The 25,877-nt window shown below is 39.9% G+C and overlaps 2 protein-coding genes across 7 annotated transcripts in view; both read left to right on the plus strand.

Moving 5' to 3' along the window:
• LOC309489096 (uncharacterized protein) overlaps positions 1–18,491 on the plus strand; it is a 35,208-nt gene extending 16,717 nt beyond the window's left edge. For both annotated transcript variants that reach the window (XM_082157641.1, XM_082157642.1), the window contains 28 exons: positions 1,243–1,509; positions 1,596–1,811; positions 2,108–2,260; positions 2,351–2,617; positions 4,050–4,265; positions 4,367–4,519; positions 4,612–4,878; positions 4,963–5,178; positions 5,325–5,510; positions 5,592–5,795; positions 6,113–6,277; positions 6,368–6,583; positions 7,207–7,436; positions 8,012–8,141; positions 8,227–8,420; positions 9,761–9,947; positions 10,188–10,403; positions 11,638–11,821; positions 11,905–12,106; positions 12,944–13,108; positions 13,211–13,417; positions 13,662–14,211; positions 14,971–15,096; positions 15,545–15,652; positions 16,536–16,769; positions 17,351–17,630; positions 17,716–17,833; positions 18,388–18,491. In XM_082157641.1, the coding sequence (XP_082013767.1) occupies positions 1,243–1,509; positions 1,596–1,811; positions 2,108–2,260; positions 2,351–2,617; positions 4,050–4,265; positions 4,367–4,519; positions 4,612–4,878; positions 4,963–5,178; positions 5,325–5,510; positions 5,592–5,795; positions 6,113–6,277; positions 6,368–6,583; positions 7,207–7,436; positions 8,012–8,141; positions 8,227–8,420; positions 9,761–9,947; positions 10,188–10,403; positions 11,638–11,821; positions 11,905–12,106; positions 12,944–13,108; positions 13,211–13,417; positions 13,662–14,211; positions 14,971–15,096; positions 15,545–15,652; positions 16,536–16,769; positions 17,351–17,630; positions 17,716–17,833; positions 18,388–18,429 (5,699 nt within the window). In that variant the 3' untranslated portion in view covers positions 18,430–18,491. The remainder of the gene's footprint in view (positions 1–1,242; positions 1,510–1,595; positions 1,812–2,107; positions 2,261–2,350; positions 2,618–4,049; positions 4,266–4,366; positions 4,520–4,611; positions 4,879–4,962; positions 5,179–5,324; positions 5,511–5,591; positions 5,796–6,112; positions 6,278–6,367; positions 6,584–7,206; positions 7,437–8,011; positions 8,142–8,226; positions 8,421–9,760; positions 9,948–10,187; positions 10,404–11,637; positions 11,822–11,904; positions 12,107–12,943; positions 13,109–13,210; positions 13,418–13,661; positions 14,212–14,970; positions 15,097–15,544; positions 15,653–16,535; positions 16,770–17,350; positions 17,631–17,715; positions 17,834–18,387) is intronic.
• A 2,882-nt stretch (positions 18,492–21,373) lies between these two features.
• LOC309488774 (uncharacterized protein) lies at positions 21,374–25,502 on the plus strand. Of its 5 annotated transcripts, XM_082157112.1 has the most exons (5): positions 21,396–21,532; positions 21,782–21,864; positions 22,260–22,549; positions 24,660–24,738; positions 24,853–25,369. In XM_082157112.1, exons 3-4 carry the CDS (start codon positions 22,269–22,271, stop codon positions 24,706–24,708), a joined length of 330 nt encoding a protein of 109 aa, XP_082013238.1. In that variant the 5' UTR covers positions 21,396–21,532; positions 21,782–21,864; positions 22,260–22,268; the 3' UTR covers positions 24,709–24,738; positions 24,853–25,369. The 5 variants fall into 5 exon arrangements, with proteins under 5 accessions (XP_082013237.1, XP_082013236.1, XP_082013238.1 ...); XM_082157111.1 differs by lacking the exons at positions 21,782–21,864; positions 24,853–25,369 and adding an exon at positions 25,392–25,502 and having other exon boundaries at positions 21,374–21,532; XM_082157110.1 differs by lacking the exon at positions 21,782–21,864 and having other exon boundaries at positions 21,374–21,532.
• Positions 25,503–25,877: the final 375 nt, after the last annotated feature.

Consider the following 25,877-nt stretch of genomic DNA (forward strand, 5'->3'; position numbering starts at 1 on the left):
TCGGGGGCCAGTTCTTCTCTGACCAACGAGCGAACAGTGTATGATTATGATCCTGGCAGCATTACAGGTCAGAAGTCAGATTGGTTCAGAACATTCAGAATATTATCCAGTTCCATCTGGTTGGAGGTCGGAGTCATCACGCCGGTATGGAGAAGAGTTTGAGGATCAGTGCCGATGGCTGTCGTGTCGATGAGGCCTTCACAGGGATGCGTCATGGATGGGTCCAGGTGCAGGTCCACCATCTGATCTGGATCCGGCCGGGATCCGGCTGACTTCAGTAAACGGGAGGGACTGGTTGACACTTCAGGACTGCGTTACCGTCATGTCCAGGCGCAGGTCCTTCATTGGATCTGGATCCGGCGGACTGCGGTAAACCCCGGATAAACCGAGACTAATGTTAGCGCAGACGCCATCCTTACACAAGTACATCAGAATTTATGGGGAGTGTTCCCGGTTCCGGCTGACCTAATCTATGCAGCCTAACATTGAATTATAGAAGTCTATTATGTGTTGTGTATGCTAGGTCAAAGAGCTGTGTTTTTAGTCTAGATTTGAACTGACAGAGTGTGTCTGCTCCCCGGACAATGTTAGGAAGATTGTTCCAGAGTTTTGATGCTAAATAAGAAAAGGATCTACCGCCAGTAGTCGATTTTGATATTCTAGGTATTATCAACTGGCTGGAAATTAGTACAAGTACCTGAAACCCTTCTAAAACACCAAACATGTCCTGCATGAAGATCAGCAAGCAACCGTAGGCTGATTTTAGGCCTCCTTCTCCCATTCCTTCCTTGTTCTCCTGCTTGCTTTTGTTCTCCACATTTTTCCTCCTCCTCATTCCTTAACCGTTTTCTCCTCGTTGTTCTCGTCTTTGGCATCCTTCTCCTTCTCATACTCCTCTTCCTTCACTTTTTTTTTTTCCTCATCTTTTTGCTTCCTCGTTTCCCCTTCTGCCTCCTCATTCCTCCTCATCCTTGTTCTTGTCCTCTGCCTCCTTATCCTTCTCATTCTCCTCTTCCTTCACTTTTCCTCTTCTTCTGCTTCCTCGTTTCATCCTTTGATTTTCTCCTACTTGCCCTTCTCCTTTGTATTTTGCCTCCTCGTCATCCTAGTTCTCCTTGTCCTCGTCGTCCTTCTCTTTGTCTTTGGCGTCCTTCTCATTCCTCCCCTCTCGTTCTCCTTTTCCTCTTCTTCGTCCTCCTCCTGCCTCTTACATTGTGCTTTTTTTCCATGTTATTCATACAGATGACTTCCTTTGTAAGGACAGAAGGAAGTGTATTGAGGGAGATTTGGTGTGTGATGGTCGCGCTCACTGCCTTGATGGTTCAGATGAGATGGAATGTCCCACCATAGCAGCTAAAACTACGACGACAGCACCCTTCAAGTGTCGTGTGGGCTCTAAACCCTGTAAGGATGGACAGGAGTGTGTCCTGTACAGTCATGTGTGTGATGGAGAGATGGACTGTAAAGATGGATCTGATGAAGAACATTGTGAACTTCAATGCAATCCTGGTGAGATGTTACCACGACTTCACAATCTCAACCCTAGTTTATTTTTTGTCTTTGCTTATCTTTCTGGTATGCTGAATCATTCACAGGGATGTTTCAGTGTATTCAGGGAAAGAAGTGTATTGACTTCCGGCAAGTGTGTGATGGGACTCCTCAGTGTCCAGATAACTCTGATGAAGCAGGCTGCTGGAAACCCACCAAGAGCTGCAGCATGCGCTGTGATGGGAACACCCGCTGTATCCCAGAGGTGTTCATCTGTAATGGTATGAGGAACTGTTGGGACGGCTCGGATGAAGCTGACTGTGGTGAGTCTGCTCTAGAAACATCACAAATGACACATTTGCTTCTACATATGGGCTCTGAAAAGTGATGCGAGTCATTTTTGCACCACTGGTGTCAACAAACTAAACAAAAAAAACAAAAAATCAATGTTTCCGGGTCATAGTGACTCAAATTGATGTAGCATGTCACATTACTTAACTTTGTAGGAATGGTCTATCAGACATTGTCAAAGAGTTTTGACTTGGATGGTAACAAATATTAAATATAATTCTAGTCTAATTTGTTTTAAACTTGTTTTCACAATCGCCAATGGTTGCAGCCATGCCGCCGCCACCATCACCGTGCAAAAGCCCTTATGTGGCTTGTCAGGGGACGTCACTATGCATCCTGCAGCGATATCTGTGTGATGGGAGAAAAGACTGTCCTGATGGTTCTGATGAGAGGCCGTGCCTCCGCAACTGCCCATATCGCAGTAATGAACACATTCACTTCGTTTTACTGATATGTATTGCTTGAGATAGTTATTGCTGTCTTATAACTTCTCAATCTCTTTTTCTGCCAGGTGATTTTATGTGTAACGACAGGAGTAAGTGTGTGAAGCGAGATTTGGTGTGTGATGGGCGCGCTCACTGCATTGACCGTTCAGATGAGATGGGATGTCCCACCATGGCTGCTAAAACCTCAACAACAGCGTCATTAAAGTGTCGTGTGGGCTCTAAACCCTGTAAGGATGGACTTGAGTGTGTCCTGTACACTCACGTGTGTGATGGAGAGAGGGACTGTAAGGATGGATCGGACGAAGCTGACTGCGACTTTAATTGTAAAACAGGTAGTCAAACCAAATATTTTATACCAACACTTCATATACAAATAAATAAACTTTAAGTTATTTATGTATGTGTATACATTTATTTAATATATTTAATTTTTATATTGCTATTGTATCTTTTAGTTTTCTTCCTCTTCTTTCTCATCGTCCTCTTCCTTAAGTCTATGGCAGTCCATAGAACCGTATTGTAAAAAGTTGTGAAATTTTGCACACAGATAGAGGACAGTATAAACCTTAACCACAGTAAACTGACTCTCTACCTCGATCCCTCTAGCACCACCAACTGTCCAGAGGCTGAATGCGAGGCTATAACTCCGCAACGCTTTATTGTATTCAGACCAAACTTGGTGTGTTGAGACTCATGACCTAAGGATTACCTGCAGTTTTGGCGCAGTGGCACCTAGTTTTCAGGAGACATGAGAATTATATTTTTGCTTCTAACTTCTGAACGGTCTTTTTAGATTTGGTGCAGCAAGTCGAACGATACACAATGTTCCCATATCAGCCATTTTGGGTATTGGCCTCACGTAGTCACACCTTCAGATTAATGGCAGAAGGCCTGAACTCCATCGCAGCTTTCATTGGCTAAGGACATTTTGTGTACCTTATGCATCACGTTCAGCCAACAATCCGTGGGCATCACGTCTGAGGCTGAGACTAACATCTTACTAACGCATTGTTACAAATCTCTGTAAGTGTCATTGCCTACAATGTCCTGAAGGTATTTAAAAAGTATCAAGACAGCAGCACCTTGTGGAATAAAATGCTAAAATCTTTTGATTAATTTTGCCTATTGTAATGAATATAGTCTTAATAGATTCCTTGGGTCATGCTGAGAACATACAGTAGATGCAAATTTCCCATAGTCAGCTGGTCTTTCTGTCACCATTTAGATTTTTATTTTATTTATTTTTTTACTTCGAGACCATTTGTATGATTTTTTTTTTTTCACCAAAATCAAGTCAGATCATCTTCAGACCAGGTCGGCAAAAAGTCATGAATTTTGTGACGAGAGAACCATTTCCATATACCACATCAACGAATTTGATGGCATACTGCCAAACTGCAACTGAGCCTGACCACACCAGATCAATTTGGTGTCAGTGACGCCTATTGGTCAAGCAATTGTCACATTACAAGTGATTTGTATTTATGGACTATCTACTATTTTGCTTAATCCCCTCTAAATCTTCTCATTTTTGCAGTTAGTCTGATACTCGCTGCCTTGATTTATAGCTCCTCATTCTGCTTCTGTGGTGCTTGGCCCTTTAATTGCTGCTTGCAGCTATATTTATTATTATTTATCGATTGTTTTATGGCAGTAGTGGCACAGAAGTTACCTTTCACCTTTAAGTTTGGTACTCAAACAAAGGACCGTTTTTAATATTACTTATTCAAAAACTATTTTAGTGGTTTTGTTGTTGCTCCTCAGGGGAGTTTCAGTGTGCCCATGGGAGAAAATGCATTGACTCAAAGCTTGTGTGCGATGGCAAACCACAATGTCAAGATTTTTCTGATGAGAGGGATTGCTTCACACGCAGCAAGAGCTGCAGCCATCGCTGTGACAACAAAACTCGCTGCATCCCAGAAAACTTCCTGTGTGATGGAGAGAGAGACTGTGTGGATGGCACTGATGAATCTGACTGTGGTGGGTATCTCTGATACTGACATCAATGAATTTAGTTGAGCTAATCACGTAATCAGTCTATTCAATATATATCGGGGTTTTTTATCTTTTTTTTTCTGCAGGGTACCCCATAAAGGTGGTGAAGTGTGAAAGTCCCGCTGTCTTGTGCCGTGATGGGTCGCTGTGCATCCCTCACACTAGTCTCTGTGATGGCAAGAGAGATTGTCCTGATGGATATGATGAAACCTTTTGCTTTGACAGATGTCCAAACTCAGGTACTCAAAGGATACTATCTTAATTGCATACTTAATTGCAAAGAATACTATCTTTTGTATTACAAAACTCATAATTTTCATTTTACTTTTAGGTGACTTTCTATGCAAGGACAGGAGGAAGTGTATTGAGGGATATCTGGTGTGTGATGGTCACGCTCACTGCCTTGATGGTTCAGATGAGATGGGATGTCCCACCATGGCTGCTAAAACCTCCACCTCAGGGCCATTAAAGTGTCGTTTGGGCTCTAAACCCTGTGAGGATGGAAGTGAGTGTGTCCTGTACACTCATGTGTGTGATGGAGAGAGGGACTGTAAGGATGGATCTGATGAACGGGGTTGTGAATATAAGTGTAAATCAGGTAAAACGCATGAAGCTGATTCATAAGTGCTTTATGTAGCCAAGACATGTGTAAGTGGCATTTAAACCAAACGTTTCCTCCTAGATCAGTTCCAGTGCGCTCATGGGAGGATGTGTATCGACAGAAAGCAGGTGTGTGACGGCACACCTCAGTGTCAGGACCGCTCTGATGAAATGGACTGTTTCACTCGCTCACACGACTGCAAACACCAGTGTGACAATAAAACTCGCTGCATCCCAGAAAACTTCCTCTGTGATGGAGAGAAAGACTGTGTAGACGCCACTGATGAAGACAACTGTGGTAATTGTTTTAACTGGTTGCCTAAAATGAAAATGCTTTAGTTAAGTTTAATAACCCAAATTAAATGCAATGTAAAAAGGTATTTTAAAGAAATTGCATTTAAAATAAGTTAAGATATTAAATGTACTCATTGATTTGTTTTTTAGCCCCTATCACTGGCCCATCCATCACAGACCCTTCTAAAATATCATCCCAGCCGGTCTGCATTAGCCCTTCTGTGTTTTGTCATGAAACCTCAAAATGCATCACACAATCCCAAGTATGTGATGGGAAGAAAGACTGTCCGAGTGGAGCAGATGAGCAGCTTTGCATATATTCATGTCCAGATCCAGGTGACATGTAGAATTTGTTCTATTCTTAAATGGGATGGTGTTCCATGTACATTTGATGATAAGGTTTTGTACTCCAATCAGACCAGTTTCTGTGCAAGGACAGACGGCAGTGTGTTAGGAGAACCCTAGTGTGTGACGGTTACCCACACTGCTCTGACGGATCGGATGAGCAACAGTGTCCCACCTGTGCTTTACGTTGTGACCAGAAGATGGTGTGCCTGACTAGCCAGCAGCTCTGTGATGGAAAACCAGACTGTAGAGATGGTTCAGATGAGAAGAACTGTCGTAAGTTTATGTAATCATTTACATGTTCAGAACCCAAATAATTATTTCTTTTGTGGAAGACAAATAGGAATGTTTAACAATTTCCTGAATCCTATTTTTCCATAAAATTAAAGAAATATGCTATATTCGAAGTCTTCGAAAGCCATACTATAACTTAGTGTGAGGAGCAGATAGAAATTAGTCATTTATTAATGGAATATCTGCTGTAGAAAGTCATGTGTCTGGAACATGAGTATGATGATAGAATTGTCATATTTGGGTGACCTTTACAATTTAATTTGGTCAAATGTCGCTTTTTTTTTCTTTGCTTTTTTCAGACAGTAGTGTGGTTGCAAGTGCTTCATTACCTCTGAAATGTCCCCTGGGATCCAAACCTTGTAGGGATGGGAAAGAGTGTGTTCTGTACAGCCACGTGTGTGATGGAGAGAAAGATTGCAAAGATGGATCTGATGAGAGGAACTGTGAGCGTAAATGTAAAAAAGGTACGCTTTGCAGTAAAAAATACAATGAATTCATTGTCAATTTGGTCAGTTGTACTGTCTTTTACATATTTAAATGATTCAACCCTCCAGACCAATTCCAATGCGCTCATGGCAGGAAGTGTATAGACATGAAGCTTGTATGTGACGGCACACCTCAGTGTCAGGACCGATCCGATGAGATCAACTGCATGAAGCTCTCGGAGGAGTGCAGACACCCATGTGACAATAAAACCCGCTGCCTTCCTGAGTCCTTCCTCTGTGATGGAGAGAGAGACTGTGTGGATGGCACTGACGAAGCCAACTGTGGTAGGTCAACGGCACAAAGCGTTCATATTAGGGAGCTAATGGCTATAAATGTAGCTTCAGTCCCAAGGACTTGGCCAAAATCAATCACGACTTTGCCCTTAACCCCTATGGGGTCTCTGGTGACCTGAAAATGAAGGGAACATTTGTTTTAATTTCAGCAAAGTTCATCTAAATGGCATGAGACTTAATGACTTTGACACTTTCTAGCTCTACAAAAAAAATTAAAATAATTGGAATGATATCTGGTTGTAGCCTGTGATGGGTGTGGGGGAATGTCACACACTCAGGATGTTCTGGGTCTCCCCAGATCCCACATTGGAAATTTATTTATATTTATTTATTTCCAAGTAAAATCACTATCATCCAAAATGTGGAACGCTGGGACTCACACTCACACTTCTATACCCTACCCATCACAGAAAACTTTCTGCATTTTTACGTTAATAAACATACATCAAATTATGTTTTTTTTGAAAATCCATTTCCTTCATGGGGACTGCTGGCTGGTAGGTGATCTCGGGTTTTACAATCTAAAATAAACCTGTACACACCATTTTAGCAATTTGCTTTGTTCAGTGTTTGGAAATAGTTTCCCTTACACTTGGGCTTTATTTGTCCTGCAGTGGTGGAGCCGTGTTCAAGTGACCGTTTCCAGTGCAGTAACGGTCAGTGTGTGGCTCTGTCCCTCCGCTGTGACGGGTTCGCTGACTGTCGTGATCACTCGGATGAGAAGAGCTGTGCTCAGCCGCCTCACTGTCCTGTGGAGCTGCGCTGCCCTCACACTCACGAGTGTCTGCTGGAAGAGTGGCTCTGTGATGGAGACCAGGACTGCAGTGATGGGTCTGATGAGAGGGTGAGGAGCTGCACTGACAGTCTTGTGCTAGGGAAACCTACTCTTCCTTAATGCTGTTGTGTATAGATAAGGTTTTTGTGGTGTGTGTTGCGTGTTTGCACTTGTACTATGTTTGTGGGTTTGTGCCATTTTGTTTTGCGTGCGTTTGAACTTGTACTATGTGGTTGTGTCTTTGGAGTGTTTGTTTGGTGGTTTTCTTTGGTGTGTTTGTAGTTTTGTAGTGTAGTTTTTGTTTGGTGTTTTGTGGGGTTTATTTTGTTTGTACTGTTTGTGGTTTTGTGTTTTTGTAGCTGTTTTAGGTACGTGTGTTTTTTTATTTTTTTTAAACTAATGGGTTTTCAACATTGCTCTGTTGGTTTGAGTAGCCATTGTTGTGAGTTTAGGGCAGATTTAACTCTTGTTGAAAAGTGGTTTTTGGGGAACCAAATTTTTTGGCCAATTTTGTCTGGTGCCATTACCAGTTTAAGTGCGAGTACACGTCAACTTGTGATTAACTCCTTCCTACTCTGTTAAACAAATGTGCAAGTTATCAATCTGTGCCATACAATCAGACAGGCTCTTCTCTCCCTGTGTAGAACTGCAAGGTGACTCCGCTGAAGTGTGGAGAGTTCCAGTGGTCATGTGCATCTAAAACTCAATGCATTGTGAAGACGTGGAAGTGTGACGGCGTGAAGGACTGCAAGGACAAGAGTGATGAATCTGGCTGTGAGTGCATGTCTGAAATCAATTCTAAACTCCTAACAGAATGCTTTCAATAATACTAAATTCAAAAAATTTGCTTGTTTTGTAGGTGGTCAAGTCAAATGCCCGACACACTTGTTCCGGTGTGGAAGTGAGGAGTGTGTGGACCCAGATCTGGTGTGCAACAGAGTCTCTGACTGTGCAGACGGTTCTGATGAGGGTGTGGGCTGTCTGAAGAACAACTGCTCCAGTCCCAGCAGCCCATCATGCCAACACTACTGCTTCAACACTCCACATGGAGCGGTCAAACATTTCTTTAATTTTATATATAGTTTTATAATACCGAGGGCCAGATTTACTAAAATCAAATTACTGTGAGACCACAATCCGCTGATGGGAAAGTTCTGCAGGTGATCTAATGACAATGCACAAATTAAAGAACGAAGGGTGTTCCGATTGATTGGGTGCTGATCGTTATCGGCCGATAATAGCTTTATATAGTTTGATTGGTGGTCTCTATAAAGTATGATCAGATGAGACACAGCTCGCGATATAACTTTTTAATTTATGGAAGCTAAAATTGCTTCACTGCATTAACCGTCTGGTAGTTCTACCAGGTGTCTGAAAAGACAATAAATATGCAACGTATTTGTGGAGAGCGGAGACATTGCAATGACAGTAAGAAACTAGAGCTGGGTTTTTTTGTTTGTTTTTTTTTTGTGCATTTCTTTCCTTCACAGCAGTGCGCTTTCATTCCTCCCTGAAATCAGCTAGGTCAGTGATTGTCGTAGAATGCAATCTACTGTTGCTAAACTGCAGGATGTACTCGATAATAAAAGGGTCATTAAAACTGCATTAAGCCACAAAAGAGATGCTGTTCTCCAAGCGGCTTTCTGTGCGCGTGTACGGAGAACACAGAAGCAAAGTGAACTTTGAGCTTTGTGTTCGTGCATAAAATGGTTAACACAGAAATGTCAATTCCCAGCTTGGGGAGTATTCGCTTAAACATTGTCTTAAGTGAACATAAACAGTTAGCAAATAAGTTGCATGTGTAACAGTATATTGGATCCATGCATTAGGGTTTAAGAGACCTATTATGCCCCTTTTTAAATGTGTCTGAAGTTTCAGCTCAAAATACCTCAGATAATTTATTATACCGTGTTGTAAATGCCTATTTTTAAGTGGAAGGAAAAACATGCTTTTTTTTTGTGCATGTATCTTTAAATGCAAATGAGTTGCTGCTCTTGCCCCACTTTCCAGAAAAGGGCAGAGCCTGTACCGCTCATGCCTCCCATACTCTGCCAAAAACTAAAACATTGGTTTGGATTTGATTCTCTATCGTGGTACATAGCAGTTCTTCATGAGTTTATTATCTGCATGTGTTTTAAACCCGTATTAGTTTAAACTTCTGATAGGCTGTATGGTTTTCTGAGCGCACACATCTGAAGCACGTGCACAGAGAGCTGGCTGTCCAACGGCGGGTCCACATTAAACCAAAAGTGGATTTGCACTAAAGCAAACTGTTTGTAAATCTGGTCCTTAATGTTTCAATCATGATAAAAACAACTTAAAATTTAAACCTATTTTGAGCGAGAATATAAATGCAATCAGCTGTATGTTCAAATATTCTCTTGTGTTTCCAGAGATGTGGCTGTAAGACTGGCTTCAGGCTTCAGCCTGACGGTTTAACCTGCAATGATGTAGATGAATGTAAAGAGATTGTGCCCGCTGCCTGTAGTCATAACTGCGTCAACACGCTAGGCTCCTACCTGTGTCGATGCCACCCTGAATTTATACTGGAGCCAGATGGTCGCAGCTGCAAGACGGCAGGTATCAATCCATTCGTTTGTAAAGCGAACAACCACAACTTCTGTGTGCTGCTCCTCATCTGAAATGGGCCACAAAAAATGCTAATGTGGGGCAAAAATATAATTGAAATAAGTGCACGTGTATTTCCACAACTGGAAAATAGCAGAAATGTGCTTAGACCATACAGAGATCCAATAGTTTTTCTTTTCTTAGTGGTCTACTCTATTATTAATAATGAATGTGAATCTTGTTTTTGTGCAGAGGAGCCCAGTCTTTTGGTCTCTGAACAGTACGAGCTGTTAAAGCTGGGTCTGCGAAGCTCCAATATTCAAGCTCTCACCACACCAGGACGGAAGCCCGTCTTCTCTCTGGACTATGACCTGAGAGAGCATAGAGTTTACTGGGTCAGTCTGGAGGAAGAGAGCATCAAATATGCCTTCCACGGAGAAAAAGACAACATTAGAACTATCGTCAAAGGTAAAAAAAAAAAATATATTTTTAAAATATGTAATAAGCTACGAGACGCCGTGCTACTATATTGTGAAAACGGTCACTGTTGAAGGCTATTGTTAGGCACGACGAAAAGTGTTTTCTAAGGGTGTTGTGCAATGACACACAGATCTGTTGGGTAAAGCGACCATAAAAAATAAAACGTGGCTATTGACCAATGAGCATCAAGGACAGATAAAAAAAAAAGATGGACTGCGCACGTCTGTCTTCCACTGTAGAAAAATGAAGCCCAAATATCCCTGAAACGGTCATTGCCGATTATGCCTGAATCTGCGCGGTAGTGATCCTGAGGTGAGGCCGTGGCATCAAGGTCCCGCACGATGCTACCGCAGAATCAAACACAAGCTGCTGTCAATCATGATGTTACACCCCATTTATAGCATTAAATAACTAAAACCAAACTCATTGGTAAAACGAACACTTGATCATTAGTCTGCATAAGAACTACCTAAAATGACAAACATCTTTAGAAGAAAATGATTTGAAGTGTAATTGTTTTTGTTTTTTTGGCTTGTGTCCCATTCGATTACATGGAGAGGGTGGGGTTCATGACCTTTACTGCATACGGTCACCAGGGGGCGATCAATGCATTGGCTTCACTTTTCAGGATGTGTGGCACACTTGGTCACAATGTAAAATTGGAATACCTTTGGAATAAAAAGGCTTCCTAAAGGCATGCGTTTAAGTGCATGTAATGTGACCAACATCAGAGAACTGTTAAATTATCGAAAAATTACCTTTTGCATCATTCAGTGTATGTCACATTTTATTGCATTCAGAAATGTGAAATGCCAGTAAATAAAACCATATTTTACAAACATTATATACATGTATCTTAGTCCCCCCCTCATTCCACCATGAATCCTTTCAATTTAATGTTATTCAGAACAGGAATTCAGACTAATTATATTGGCATTCATTTATAAATTGTATTTATTGTAACCGCCAAGCCTAAATTAATTTAGAGCGAAACTGAAAGTACTGGCTCATTCACGTCTCAATTAGCTCTAATCCAAATGTGTGCGCTTTATGCGTGTTGTGGCCTTGGCAGTAGTAATGTAATTACACAAGTCGCTTTGGAATACAAGTCCCACCATGTTTCAGATGATAAATGCATAATTTCTGAAGAAATGCCTTCAAGTATTTTAGGTCAAAGATTTTCAACTTGCAGGATTTTTCCCAAACTTTTTTGCTTGTTCAGGTGTGAAGTCCGACTCCATTGCTATTGACTGGATGGGAAGGAACCTTTACTGGGTGGATGGTGTTGCTGGGCAGATTCTAGCTGTGAGATTGACCAGCAGCATTGTAAAGCCCCAAAACTACATTGTAATTCTGGATAAGGATTTGGAGCAGCCACGCTCACTTGCGCTGCTGCCGCAGAAAGGGTAAGAAGAACCTCCACAAGTTGGCGCTATTACATGATTGTTCATCTGTATGGATGCATGATGTCTCCAGCCGTTGCTTGCAGGATAATGTTCTGGTCTGAGATCGGAGGTCCAGCACAGATCGAGCGCTCTAGCATGGACGGCTCGGACAGGAGGGTGGTGATCAGCCGCGGTCTCAACTGGCCCGTCAGTGTGACGGTGGACGTTTTGACGGACCGAATATATTGGACTGATGAGAAGCTCGGATGTATAAGCTCAGCGACATTTAATGGAGAAAAGATACGGGTAATTTGAAGTATAACATTGAAAACAAGAATTCCAAGGCACTCGAATATTAGTGAAAAAAGTTTAAAAAGCCTTTATTTCATTCCTGGCTTAAAAATTGGTGAGAAGTGCACCTACGCGTTGCGGCTACAGGCCTTCATCAGGGTGTGTCTTGGAATTCTTGTTTTCAGAGATATACTATCCCACAACCAAAGAGCACCGAGATTTTATACACCCCATGCAGCACTTCTTTTTCGCATTAAGTTTTGTTGAAGTATAACATGTTTGCTGTGCTGCAAATGGGCAGGTAATATATGATGGCACACTTTGTTTTTGAGCTCTACTAGAATAGATTTTCATGCTTGAATGTAAAAAAAGCGCCTTATTTTTCACATTCTTCATTGTTGCAGCACCTCACTTTGCAGTCTGTCAGTAATGTCTGTTTAGATTCTGGGCTTTTCAGAAGGAGGAGCTTCATAGAGACAGTGTGCTCTGATTGGTCGGCTGGTCTAGTGTGTTGTGACTGGTCAACCTGTTCGAGCATGTTTGGGAAATGTCCTGCCTCTTACATAACCACCAGTTTCAACACACTACTAACTAAACCACCACTAACTGTGCCTTGGGCGAGAATTATTTAAAATCAGGAATATTGTGGCGTTCACTGTAGTCTTGAGTTTTCTTCCAGGAATGGAGTTGTTTCAGGGAGTTCAGAAACAGTGACACTTGATATAGAGAATAACTCCCGCTGGAGGGACTTGGTGCTATTTGTGCAGGAAAAAGGTCTTAAAGCACCATTACACACTTAAAGATGAACATGTAAAAAACATGTTTTTTTTGTTTCGTTGTTGTTTTTTGCAGGTGCTACAGCTGTCCGAGATGCCCAGTCCTTTCTCTGTGGCGGTGTTTAATGACATGATCTACTGGTCTGACACTCTTAGAAGATCCATTCAAGGTGCCAATAAACTGACTGGCAAGAACCGCAAAGTTTTTCTCAAGAGACCCGGACAGCCTTTCGGCCTCAAAGTGAGAATACATATTGTAGACATTTAGTAATGTCATCAAAGTTGTCTTATACAGCAATAAATCCTTGCGTTACTGATGAGTGTCTCCTCTGTCTGTCTCTAGGTTGTCCACCCTCTCTTGCAGCCCAACGTGTCCAACCCCTGTAAGAAGCTCAAATGCTCCCACATGTGTTTGCTGGCTGCGGGGCTCAAAGCGGTGTGTCGCTGCCCGGCAGGACTTCTGTTGGCCGTGGACGGAGTCACTTGCATCCCACTTGTTGATTCCTCCTCCTCTTTCCTTATGCTACTGTCATCTACCATGATCACTCAGGTACTCCGCTTGAGAACGACTGAATGGCTTGTGACACACAATAGTTTGTCGCCAGGACAGGTTGTGGTGGACCACCCTGATAACCAACAAAAACTTAATTACAGAATATAACTAACTTGTTTTATATGTATATGAGGAATCAGGCTTTTGACCATCGATTGAGCTTATTTTTTTTACTGAACCTTCAGTGCTCCTTTGAGGAATATTGAGCCATTAATTCCCTAACCTCTCTTCTCCTGCTCAGATCTTCACCAAGAGCCTTCAAGGAGAGGTTGGGCTGAAGACCTGGCCCGAGCACCGTAACCTGACTCTACCTGGCGTGAAGGAGGCTTCAGACTTCGATCTGCTCCTCAGAGACCGCACCGTCTCCCTAGCTGACGCGGGACAGGGCTCAGTGGCTCAGTTTAAACTCAGCAGCTCTGGCTTCACACCGATCGGCCCCGTGCTTCAGCTCAAAGGGGACCTGGTGACCGCTCTGGCTGTGGACTGGGTCACCCGTAACCTGTACTGGAGCAGCGTCAAGAGCCCGCAGCTGTACGTCACGTCCCCTGGAGGGAAGTTCACCGTCCTGGTGCTGCAGGCGAAGCTGGAGGGAACGCTCTCCATCGCCCTGCACCCTCCCTCGGGCCGGCTGTGCTTCACCGCAGTGGGGCGGGGGGGGCCCGAGTCCATGCCTCAGGTCCACTGCGCTCACATGGACGGGAGGAACCGCACGCTGCTGTGGAGCAAAGCCAAGATGCCCGCTTCACTCGCCTTTTCTGAGAAGGGAACATCACTGTATTGGGCAGATATTGGTGCGTTAAAAGCAAAAATGACATTCCCTTTCCACAAATAGAGTACAGATTGATGTCTTTTATGGGCAAGTCTCACATGAAACTTGGTCTGTAGTTATATAAAACAAAATTATTATAACTTGGACACGTTATATAAACTCTTATTTATTTATTTTATTCTCACTGAGAATTGATCATGAAGGTCTCACACAGTATTTACAGAAATCCTGATTTTTAGTTTGTGTATTATATATTTGTATATTTGACTAATGTTTTGCGCACAACCCTGTTACTGCTTTATTTTTTTCCTCTAAAAAACAGAATCTTCCATAAAATTGAGACATTCAGGAAGTGACATCATATTGGCCCTTTGTAAAGTGTTAGGCAAATTCCAAAATAGATTTCCAAAATTAAATTATCAGATTTTTTTTTTTTATTAGATAATTTTTTGGGGGGGGGATACAAGTTAAACTTAAGTATTAAAGTTTCTCTTTTTATTATTATTAATAATAATAATAATATTTACTACTACTACTACACTTGTATTTCCCAAAACAACAAACAAAAAGTTATGACTACAAACCAACATTGTAGATTCAGCCTAAATTAAGATGGAGCTCGCTAGTTTAGGATACAATCTGCTTACGCACTTTTAAACTCTATTGTTTTCTACTTGTGGAAAGTGAATGTTTGTTTGTCTGAACAATAATTGAATGGCTTACTTTATGCTGTGGTTTTTCCAAAGCAATCAATAATGGCAGCTGACTTTGTTTTTTCCAGGCAGTGAACTGATTAGCTCTATTAATATAGACGGCTCCGGTTATAAGGAGTACAGCACCGGACCCGCCTTCATGATCTCTTTTGCCCGTATCGAGAACATCAACTTCTGGATCACCCTGGACAATGGTAACCATTCAAGAACTCAGAAAACCAGTTTCTGTGTCGGTGCCACTAGATGGCATGAAGCCATTAACTTCCTGTCTTCACTCCTAAAATATACAAAAGAGAGATATTTAATATAAAATATATTTATTAAAATACAGCACTTCAAGGCTTCTGTAACCAAGTCTCAAATAAAACTAGGACAGTAGTTTATGGGAAGTAAAATTCATAGACAAGAGTTACAAAGAGTTATAAATTCATTAATCAGTCAAATTTCATGTTGATTAATCAAACTCCTATAAATATCAGTTTTTGTTGAGAAAAGCTTTCAAACAAATGTAATTTAGGCAATAAAGACATTGCATTATTCTAACACAGAAAAGCATTTCATGTGCGGTGCATTAATGCACCATGTTAAACAAAAAATCAGAATGGCAAAGGCCACAGTGTGTGTGCTTTCTTCTTGAAACAGAGACAACTCAAGTGTGGTACAGCGACGGCTTCCAGCCCAAGCAGAAGTGGTTTGAGGTGAAGACGAGCGTTCTAGAGTTGAAGGCTTTCAGCAGGTCCAGTCAGAAAGGTATTCTCGTGTGTGTGTGTGTGTGTTCTGAGGGGCGTGTCACGTGTGTTCCACACAATAGACAGGTTCTTCAGTGAGAACTCTAGATGTGTCTATTTGTTCAGAATGACGTACAGCTCTTCCTATTATTGTGCATGGTATGTAAATGTAAACTGCTTATGTTTTCTGTATACTTGAAATGCCCTAATACACCACATTTAGCCAAAATGCACACTATACAACAGAACTTAATACTTGATCACTGTTTTTGTTTGTTTTTTCACACTGGAAATGTAAGGCCAAACTCAGTGCATTGTGGGATTAAGATTTCTTTAACTCTTTCGGTCAGAAAAAAATTTGGATTATTTTTTTAACCTCGTGTCGTTTTATTTATATCCAATTTTTATATTTCATTTGTTTTTTTACTTTATCTTTTAAGCTTGTTTTATTTTTATCATTTATCTGATTTTATCTTATACATTTGAACTGATTTTACTTTATTTTTATCATTTATCTGATTTTATCTTATACATTTGAACTGATTTTACTTTATATACTTTTTTTTTTTCGTTTTTCTTTTTATCTTATGTATTTATATAATTGTTTTTCTTTATCATTTTATCTATATTAGGTTTTTTCTTATTTTTTCTTTATTGATGAATACAAATGCATTTATCTATACATTTAGATATATAATTTTTTAACTGTCTGTTTCTTTTCTTTAAATTTTTCATCTTTATCATTTATTTTAATTTCTTATTTATAAACAAGATAAATGCATATCTTTTTTTTTTTTACAGTAAGTCAGCTAGTGTTTCAGTCTGAACACTACAGTACTGTATGAGCTGTAACCCTCCCTAAAGTCAGTCATGTGACATCTGGTTTTGTCTCTTCAACCCACCAGGAACCAATGTCTGCTCTGAGAGCAATGGGGGCTGCAGTCACCTGTGCCTGCCGTATCCCGGGGGACGCTCGTGTCGCTGTGCGCAGGACTACCTTTCTGTGAACAAGACTAAATGTGTTTCCAACCTCAAGTGTCCTGTTGGCAGTAAAGCCTGCCGGGACGGCCTCAAGTGTGTCCCTGTGTCCAAGTTCTGCGACCAGGTCCCAGACTGCCACGACCGATCGGATGAGGACTGTGAGTTATTCTAAATGACATCATAACTAAGAATCAATAAGTCCTGTTTCCTGGGGACAGTCCTGATTTTTGACACCCAAAATGTTAAAATATACAATGTACTCTTGTAACACTTATTTTTATGGCTACAAATAATTAAATAAATAAATGGCGATGATACCGCATATCGCGCTATTGAGCCACTCAAAATTACCGCAAGGGAAATTCCTTCACCTCGACAGCCCCAGACATAGTTCACAGGCAGCCGATGAAGACCACAGGCCAGCATTATGCAAATGTGTCACCGTTACATATGCAGATCACTGAAGTGAGACCGGAATTACTGAATTACTATTTTCTTTTGGGAGATAATAACTTTTATTGTGCACTTTCGACTGTGCAGACCGTTTACATTGACAGAAAGCTAGATTACACTGCATGAGAGGGAATATTTGAATAAGCATAATAGGGGCACTTTATATTTTAGTTAGTATTTGTCATCTTGTAGTACAGCATTTTAATATGAATGACTTTTAACCTGGTATTAATGTTCAAAACTCACACAAACCAGACTCTTACCTAAATCTCCTGCTTGGTGACAGGTGACCTTGTGAAAACCAAACCAGGTGTCAAATCCAAATCTGGGCCTTTCTCTCTGGGCTCTGCTGTGGAGCAGGATCTGGACGGGCCGTCGTGCGAGGAGCGATGCGGGAGTCACGGGAAGTGTGTGAGCGTGGAGGGAGAGCCGGTGTGTGAGTGTGAGGAGGGCTACAGCGGGGATCTCTGTCAGAAGAACACTAGCTCCAGCTCCACTGGCCTCGCTCTCTCACTCAGCTTTCTCTTCGGTGGAGCTCTGCTGGCCGCACTCATCCTCAGGAGGAGGTTCACACTCTTAATATAATACATGCATCTCTTCTGAGCCACAGACTTGGATTTCATACTATCCCAAATATGATTTAATTTGCAGAAGGGTGAAAGCAGCAAGGGAAGAGGCTACTGAAAAAGAGACGCTGGTGCCTACTGACATGAAGGAGCACACAACCTACACTCAAAACTTTGATAATGAGTTGTATGATCCAGAAGAGGTACAATCATGTTTCTTTTTTTTTTTCTTTTTTTTAACTAATCTGACAATCTTCTGGAGCACAAAAGGAGTTTTGAAGAATGCTTGCATGCCTGTTTTACATACAATGACAGTGACTGTTATGGAGTAATACTTGTCCGTGAATTTAAAAAGTAAATATTATATATTGTTTATTTGCACATTTTATTTTTGTGAACTAACACATACAGTATTTGTGGATCTATGGAATTTGTGGAAATACGAAACAATTCTTGGATCAAGGACTGCCAAGATCAAAATTTGACTAAACATCACATTAAAAACTCAAGTCTTCTGAACCCATTCAATATTCTGTCTGTCTTTGTTTTTCTGTCTGTCTTTATTTTGGTCTCTTTTTTTTTTTCTGTCTCTCTTTTTCTTTCTTTCTTTACTTTAATTGTATGGAGCCTGGGAAGTCACCCGAAGGAGAAAAACAAAGTTTACAAAAACTGGCCACAGATTTGCAGGTCTTGTTGTGTGAAAAAATACTCTTGATTCAGAATTTAATCATGACTTTTCTTCCCCTCTCTCCTGTAGGCTCAGATTACTCCAGTTGTCACCACACCTGTTGTCAGCTAACTTTTTTTCTGTTTCTTTTTTAAATGTCTAATAAAACAATTGACTTTGTGAAATAGGGTGTGGTTTACTTTCTTATTCCAATAAAAACACTTTAACATGAAAAAGGGCTGCTGTGTAATCATTGCAAATAGGGATGCACCGATCCACATTTTTTCACTTCCGATCCGATCCCGATACCTGAATTTGGATATCGGCCGATACCGATACTATTCCGATACCAGAGCTGTGTTTGCTTTAATATTATTATTATCATTATTGTTTATTTTATATGATGCTGAAATAAACTCCTCTCAACAGGCAAGTATGATATGTAGGCCTACATTTTTATGCATGTATGGTAAGTATAAGGTCAGAAAAGGAAGTCAGAAAAACAGTAAATCCTGTTAACAGGAAAAATCCCATTCTGAAAACAAATATGCAACTGTAGGTCATGTCAATATTTATTACATTCCCAAAATGTCAAATACTTTGAGTCTTGAAATATAAGAAAAGTGCAAGTGTAAACATCTTACACACACACACACACACACACTATCTAAAGGGTGATCCTCGCTCCGATGCTGTAACTCTCTCGATGAATGCTCGATCAACATCAGCCATGTGCAAACAGACAAGCGGATTTCGCCTCAGACGCGCGTCAATTTCGCTTCAAACTTTTGCTTTTTACGAGCGTCAATTTCGCTCTGGGCGCGCGAATGGATTCAAAATATTCAAGCGTCCAACTAGACGCGGCAGACGCGAATTTGACGCGCTATTCGCGTTTGGTGTGAACGCACAGTAACGTGGTGCTTTTTTAAATGTTCGATTGCATTCGTTGTGTTGTACGACGCGAGGGAGCTTCAACGAGCTCTGAATTACGGCTTTGCAAACATTGCATTTTGCTGTCTTGCTCTGCGGTGTTTCCAGTGTGAAGAATTTCCACACAGCGGCCGCAAACTGCGGAATGGATTTCCTGAGCGGTGGCGTGTCTCATAACTCTGTGTCTCATTGAGCCGCGCCTCCGTTCAGGAAATCCATTCCGCAGTTTGCAGCCAGCTAGCAGACTAGCCGGCGGGAATCACTTTTGGAGTCATTTCAGCAGACAACGTTAAAGCGCAGACATGACTCAAGGATATCGGATATCTCCGCAGGTTGGATCGGGAAAATCCGATACGTGAATTACGCTGGTATCGGTCCCGATACCGATACTGGATCGGATCGGCCCCATCCCTAATTGCAAAGTCTAATGTCAAGAAAAGTGCCGTGACGTAGGCTACTGTGTATAAACTTGTAACTGATGTCAAACTGCAGGTGAAATATTTACACATTACTTAGAAAGAAACAACACAAGCTTAATGCCAGATCAGAAATGCAATGGGGAGAAAGCAAAGTGTCTTTTTTTTTTTTTTTTTTTTTTTGTATTTCTAACTTGAAACTACTTTAAGTAGATGTTTGGCAAAGAGTTGATCTGTTCTGTGCTCAGTATTGTAGTGTCTCATACAGTTGTAAAATACCTTTATTTTATGGGTGTGTATTTTCCTATGTAGCTGTCAAGCTCAAAGCTGTGAGGGCTTTATTGAATGGTAATTTGAGAATGGTGTGTGTGCCTCCTTGGGCTTGAGTCACTCCTGTCTGATTCTATGCACAACACTAAAGGCTTGTTTGGCTATTCAAATCAAGGCCTACTTTCAATACTCTGTTACTCCACCCCATCGCCCTCACTGAAACATGAGCCATATCTGAAGAGGAAGAGGATCTCCAGTGCTTTCAAGTCGACTCGTAAAGATCGTGTTTATACAGTTGAACGCACATGAACGTCGCCACAATGTCGTAAATACGAGTGGGAAGTTCAGGATTTTCTTTAAGCCCCGATCAGAGTTGTGTGCGTGTCAGTGTAAAAGCGTTATAATTCATCAAACTTTAATCAATTGATAACCAGATGCATACAGGGAGACTGAGCAAGGGATGATCAATGATTTCATTGAGGGGTTTGGGATATCAATTCCATAGGCCTCCATGATATAAAATGCTGATCTCAACAGTTCAGGTTATTTAATGTTAAAATTAATTTAGCTTTTCCACACAAATTTACTGTTGGTAATGGAGATTATTTTTATTAATTTTTTATGGAGAATTAAATAATTTGCATAAAGCAAAGAAGTAGCCTATATCAAATACAAAATACTATTTGTGTTTACGTTAAGATAATCTTAGAAAAGCGTTTATTAATTTAAATTTTTATTTTTTTGGCGACTCGAACATAACCGGTTGTGACGATTTTCTGTTCTGTGAGAAGCAAGCAGTCTGTCTGATTTGAATCGGTTCTACTGAATGAATCGTTCAGCATCGGCCACTACTGGACACCAGCCGAGGAATCAATGAATTCATATATACATCTTTACATTATTCCAGAGAAATAGTAAAAAAAATTGAGATAATGTTGCAGCAGTATTGCAGTCACTAACAATAAAAACCGTGTTCATTTTCATATTTAACTTTTAAGATTATTCTTAACGTTTTAAGACTTTACGACAGTTCATTATTTGAATCTTTAACTGTTGCAAAAACAGTTGGAATGATTTATGAACATCGTGAGTTGATTTTCGGTCTCTTTCTCGCATAAAGCTATCGTTTGACTTAATTTTATTTAGCCATATTAACATGTCTGCACTAAAATACGAATTAAGTCACATTTTGTCAGTCGTCCTCACGTGACCTTGTTGTGAGGCGCTCTGGATCGCAGTGAGATTAGAGACGCTCGCCGCCGGGCGCGGAAATATGTGATTGTTTATACTAATAGGGTGTCAGCGCCCGCATGATACATACAATACTGATTTCAATGTTGTCAGACTGTTACTGCACTGTTATCTTCATCTCTGGCCCTTATTTGACCTGAAGTTCACTCCTCCTTGCCCACATGGTAGTCGACCAAACAGGAATCTTGTTTCACCGAGTGAGCCAGGTGATGTGGTGAATGGGTGGGTCTCTTCTGCTTGAGAGCATTCCTTTATTCTTCTCGTGTCAAGCAGTTCAGCTCCTCTAAAGCCGTTTCTCTTCCACATTTGTATACACAGTTAAACACCTAGAGTTTTGATTGTGTTTTACACCTTTGACTTGGGAAATGGTGAGTATTTGGACACTCTCGCTGTAGTTATTTTGTCTTAGGGCTTTAACACGCTTTCTGAATGCTTTCATTGACACGTCTTGTTTGGTAGTGTGTTTCTGATGTCTTCATATGTAAATTTGCTTGGAGAATTTGCCTAAAAATAGCGCACATTTGCTTCCTGGTCAAGTTTACACTGGGATACATTTTTTTTACTTTGTCTCTTTCTAAAGAATTAATTAGGCTTATTTTATTTATTTATTTTTTCAGAAAAGAAAAGGTTTTGCAGAGTCTAGCTCCAACTCTAATCAATATCTTCAGGCTAATCAATGGATTACTAAGGCTACAAGCAGGTGAGGGTTTTTCAGGGTTGGAGCTAAACTCTCCAGGACATACATTGCCTATCCCTGGATTAGACAGATCCTGAAAAACAACTGGGCGTAGTTGTCTGATGAGCAATGTTTCTCAACTCCAGCCCTGGAGACCCACCTACCTACATATTTTAATAAAAACGTCTGATTCAACTTGTCTGCTTCTTTGTGGGTTGTACTGTAATATAGGGAGGCATCTGCAAGGTTAGTCCCGGGGACTGGATTTGAGAAACACTACAACTTTTGTAGGAGGTGGCACATCTTACCCCACTGTCCACAACCTTGTTGCCACTAAGAGATTTTGAGGTGTGTGTCTGTGTTCTTGAAAGCAATTTATGCAGCAGTTGTTTATGCAGTTTGTGTGTGTTTGACTCCAGAGCTTGGGTATGTCTGCCCCGTCCACCAGTCCTCTGGATGAAGAAGGTGGCGTGTCTCGTCATCTGGCTGCATGTGAACATGTCATATGCCAGTATGGTAGATGTGTGCTGGCCAACGGGGAGCCCGGCTGTGAGTGTACGCTGGGATACACGGGAGACTCCTGTGACGAAACCATCAATGAGGCTCTGTCTGTTCCTCTCACCGTCGGCGTCCTGGTGGTCATCGTCGGCTTCATCGTCCTGTTCTTCGGGATGGCATTTTTCCGACAAAGGCAAAAGGCAAAGAAGAGGTGAGACTTTGCCTGGATTCCTTTCTATTTCTGTTTCTGTTTATTCATTATTTTTTAAATTGATTTATTCAAGCCCTGCAGACCTTCTATGATAATTTGAACTTTTTATGACCACACGCTTTGATTTTCTTTGATTCATTGATTTTCCAAAGAACAGTTCTTAAAAGAACCCTGTTTTCTTAGTGTAAAGAACAATTTAATAATCTAAAGAATATTTTGTGGAATGGAAATGGAAGGTTCTACGTGGAACCATCAATGCCAATAAGAACCTTTATTTTTAAGAGTGATTGTAAGGTTAGTTCGTTTTGTAAAATGTCATGTGTTGCAACTCCTCAAAAACTTTATGAATTAATAAATCATTTTACCTCAGAAAATATATTTTATATATATATATATATATATATATATATATAATCATCAAGCCTGCATTTATTTGATCAAAAATACAGAAAAATGTTTAATATTGTGATATATTATTACAATTTAAAATAATTGGTTTTCAATTTATTATACTTTAAGTTATCATTTATTCCTGTGATGCAAAGTTGAATTTTCAGGATCATTACTTCAGTCTTCAGTGTCGCATGTGACATCCAGTCTATCACATGATCCTTTAGAAATCATATAATATTCTGATTTATTATGAGTGTTGGACACAGTTCTGCTGCCTAATACATTTGATGAATAAAAGGTTAAAAAGAACTGCATTTATTCAAAATAAAAAAATATTTTCTAATAATATAAATCTTCTTTACTATCACTTTTTATCAATATAACACATCCTTTCTGAGTAAAAGTATTGATTTATTTCAAAAAAAGAAAGAAAAAAAATGACTGACCCCAAATTACTGACCAGTCGTGTATATTGTTGTTACAAAAGATTTCTATTTTTAAAACATTTGCTTCTTTTTATTTATTTTTTATTCATCAAAGTATCCTAAAAAAATATCACAGGTTATGAAAAAATATTAAGCAGCAGAACTGTTTCCAACTTTGATAATGAATCATCATATTAGAATGATTTCTAAAGGATCATGTGATAGACTGGAGTAATGATCCTGAAAATTCAGCTTTGCATCACAGAAATAAATGATAATTTAAAGTCTAATAAATTGAAAACCAATTATTTTAAATTGTAATAATATATCACAATATTGAATTTTTTTCTGTATTTTTGATCAAATAAATGCAGGCTTGATGAGCAGAAGAAACTTCTTTCAAAAACATAAAAACAGCTACAGTAGGTTTATTTAACGTACCAAGAAATACTACAGAAATGTAATAGTGTATTACTAAAACACGGCATAGTCTTCACTGTATGAATCAAATATGAACTGATTCTTATCAAAGATACAAAAGTGATTTGGTCAAGATCAGTGAGTCGGATCGGTCAAGATCCAGTTTATTATGCTTCTGTCCCTTTAAGACTGAATGCACTGGTCCAATTTACTGACACACGCATCCTGGTTTTCACAGAAATGTTTACGTTAATTTAAGACATAACCGACTATTTTTATGTGAATACTCCACACGAAAGGCATTTTGACATTATTGTGCATGTATCTGACCATTCAAGCACAATAAGACATGAAAGAGAACTGAACTGACAATGGCGTGCTGTCTTGAGAGGTGGTTTCTCAGCTGTGTGTCAATTCTTTTCCATAGCTTATTGTGCTCAACATCAAGCACTTCCCTCTCTTTACTCTCTCATTCATGCATGTTTCTTTGTCAGTCTCACTTGTTTTTAACTTTAAGTAGCACTGTGCTACGCGGATATATTTACATACCGCGAAATTAATGATATAGGAAAATCTCTAACGATGGACACTTTATATCGTGGTCACGATAGTATATACCGTCATAACGGTATGTCACTTAGTGGCTATTTGTGGTACAGCGCCTAAACAAAATCTCAAAGGAACCTAAGTTTTTGTGATATCAAGTTTAAATTTGGGACACAACTTGATTAGACATGCAGCTTTGAATTCATAGCAGTTTTGGAGTCCACATTATTTTCTATTTTAATCTGCTGAGTGTCTTCTTTAAAAAGTGACCAACCTTTGAAAGCATTCATGAAGTCTGTAAACTGATTTGACCTCTTTGTCTACAGAAAAAAGACCGCTGAAGAATCCCTGATGACAAATGGAGCGCATATTTAACACGTCTTAATGCAGCGTGCCATAAAACAGGTTTGTCATTCATTCTACATCACAGACCATGACCCCACCCCGATGAACTCTGTCTCTGTGGTCACAAAAGTAAACTCACACTGTTTCTCTCTCTGTGTTTCCCTCTTCAAACAGTACAGTCAACGCATAAAGCACTTGTACATCAAATACATCAGCTTTCCACCATGACACTTACCTCGCACTGAGATGTGCATGAATATATTCAAATGTTATTGATGTACATTTGCAGGTATTTAAGTTGCTCTGCATGCTCTCAACATTTAAATGAAAACTATTGCATGTGAAATACATGAAGTTTGCAACACATTTAGATGATTTCTTAAACATGGTTTGGACAGGCATTCCTGCAGGAAATGTTCCTGTTAAACATGCATTGACTTGTGTCTAAAACACGCCAGGTATTCCAGTGCGGTTATATTTGGCTCAGGCCTGTCTGGTGAGTTTCACTGACTGAAAGCTGATTCATTTCATAGACTGATGAGTATCTCTTTCAAACATTTATGGAAAACAGTCACCACAGTTTCTATGGGTCTTAGTTGTATTTAATTGTACTTTTAGAGTTACATAACAGCTCTGCATGAAACCCTTTTTGTACAGTATTTTATAATAAAGTTTTTTATTTGTTTATATAATTATGGCTGTTTTTATTTCAGGCAAACTGAAAGATTGATCCAACGCACTTCAACAATATTTGCTATATAAATGAATACATATATACATATGGCGTTATCATTGTTTCCACATGAAATAAAAGGTATTTTCCATTTCGCATTTTACATCTTTAATAATGTGAATACATTTTCACATTTAGTTTGCTTTATACTTTAGTTGGTTTCCATCTGTTATCATCAATATGCATGCAAAAATAAACATCAAGTTTATGTTCAATTTTATATTTAGTAGGATAAATCACAAAGGAAATATTGCTCCATATACAAATATGCACTTGCTATAGAAATATAAGTATGCATCATTAGCATTCTTATTATAGTATAACATCTACAATATACTGTTGTAGTTATTCTTTTTAAACTAGTGTTAAAAGCTGTTGCCATGTTAATATTCATTTCTTTAGGTGGTAATTTGTATAATTGTAGTTATCGATACAAATGGACAGCACTGTTTGTTTTTTAATAAAT

Source organism: Leuciscus leuciscus (genome assembly GCF_965113295.1).
Source record: "Leuciscus leuciscus genome assembly, chromosome: 24".
NCBI classification, from domain to species: Eukaryota; Metazoa; Chordata; class Actinopteri; order Cypriniformes; family Leuciscidae; genus Leuciscus; species Leuciscus leuciscus.

Bases quoted from the DNA above. Each gene is read 5' to 3' on its own strand.
- LOC309488774 (XM_082157111.1), top strand. The intron at 22,550-24,659 runs GTGAGACTTTGC...CTTTGTCTACAG, and splicing joins AGGCAAAAGGCAAAGAAGAG to AAAAAAGACCGCTGAAGAAT.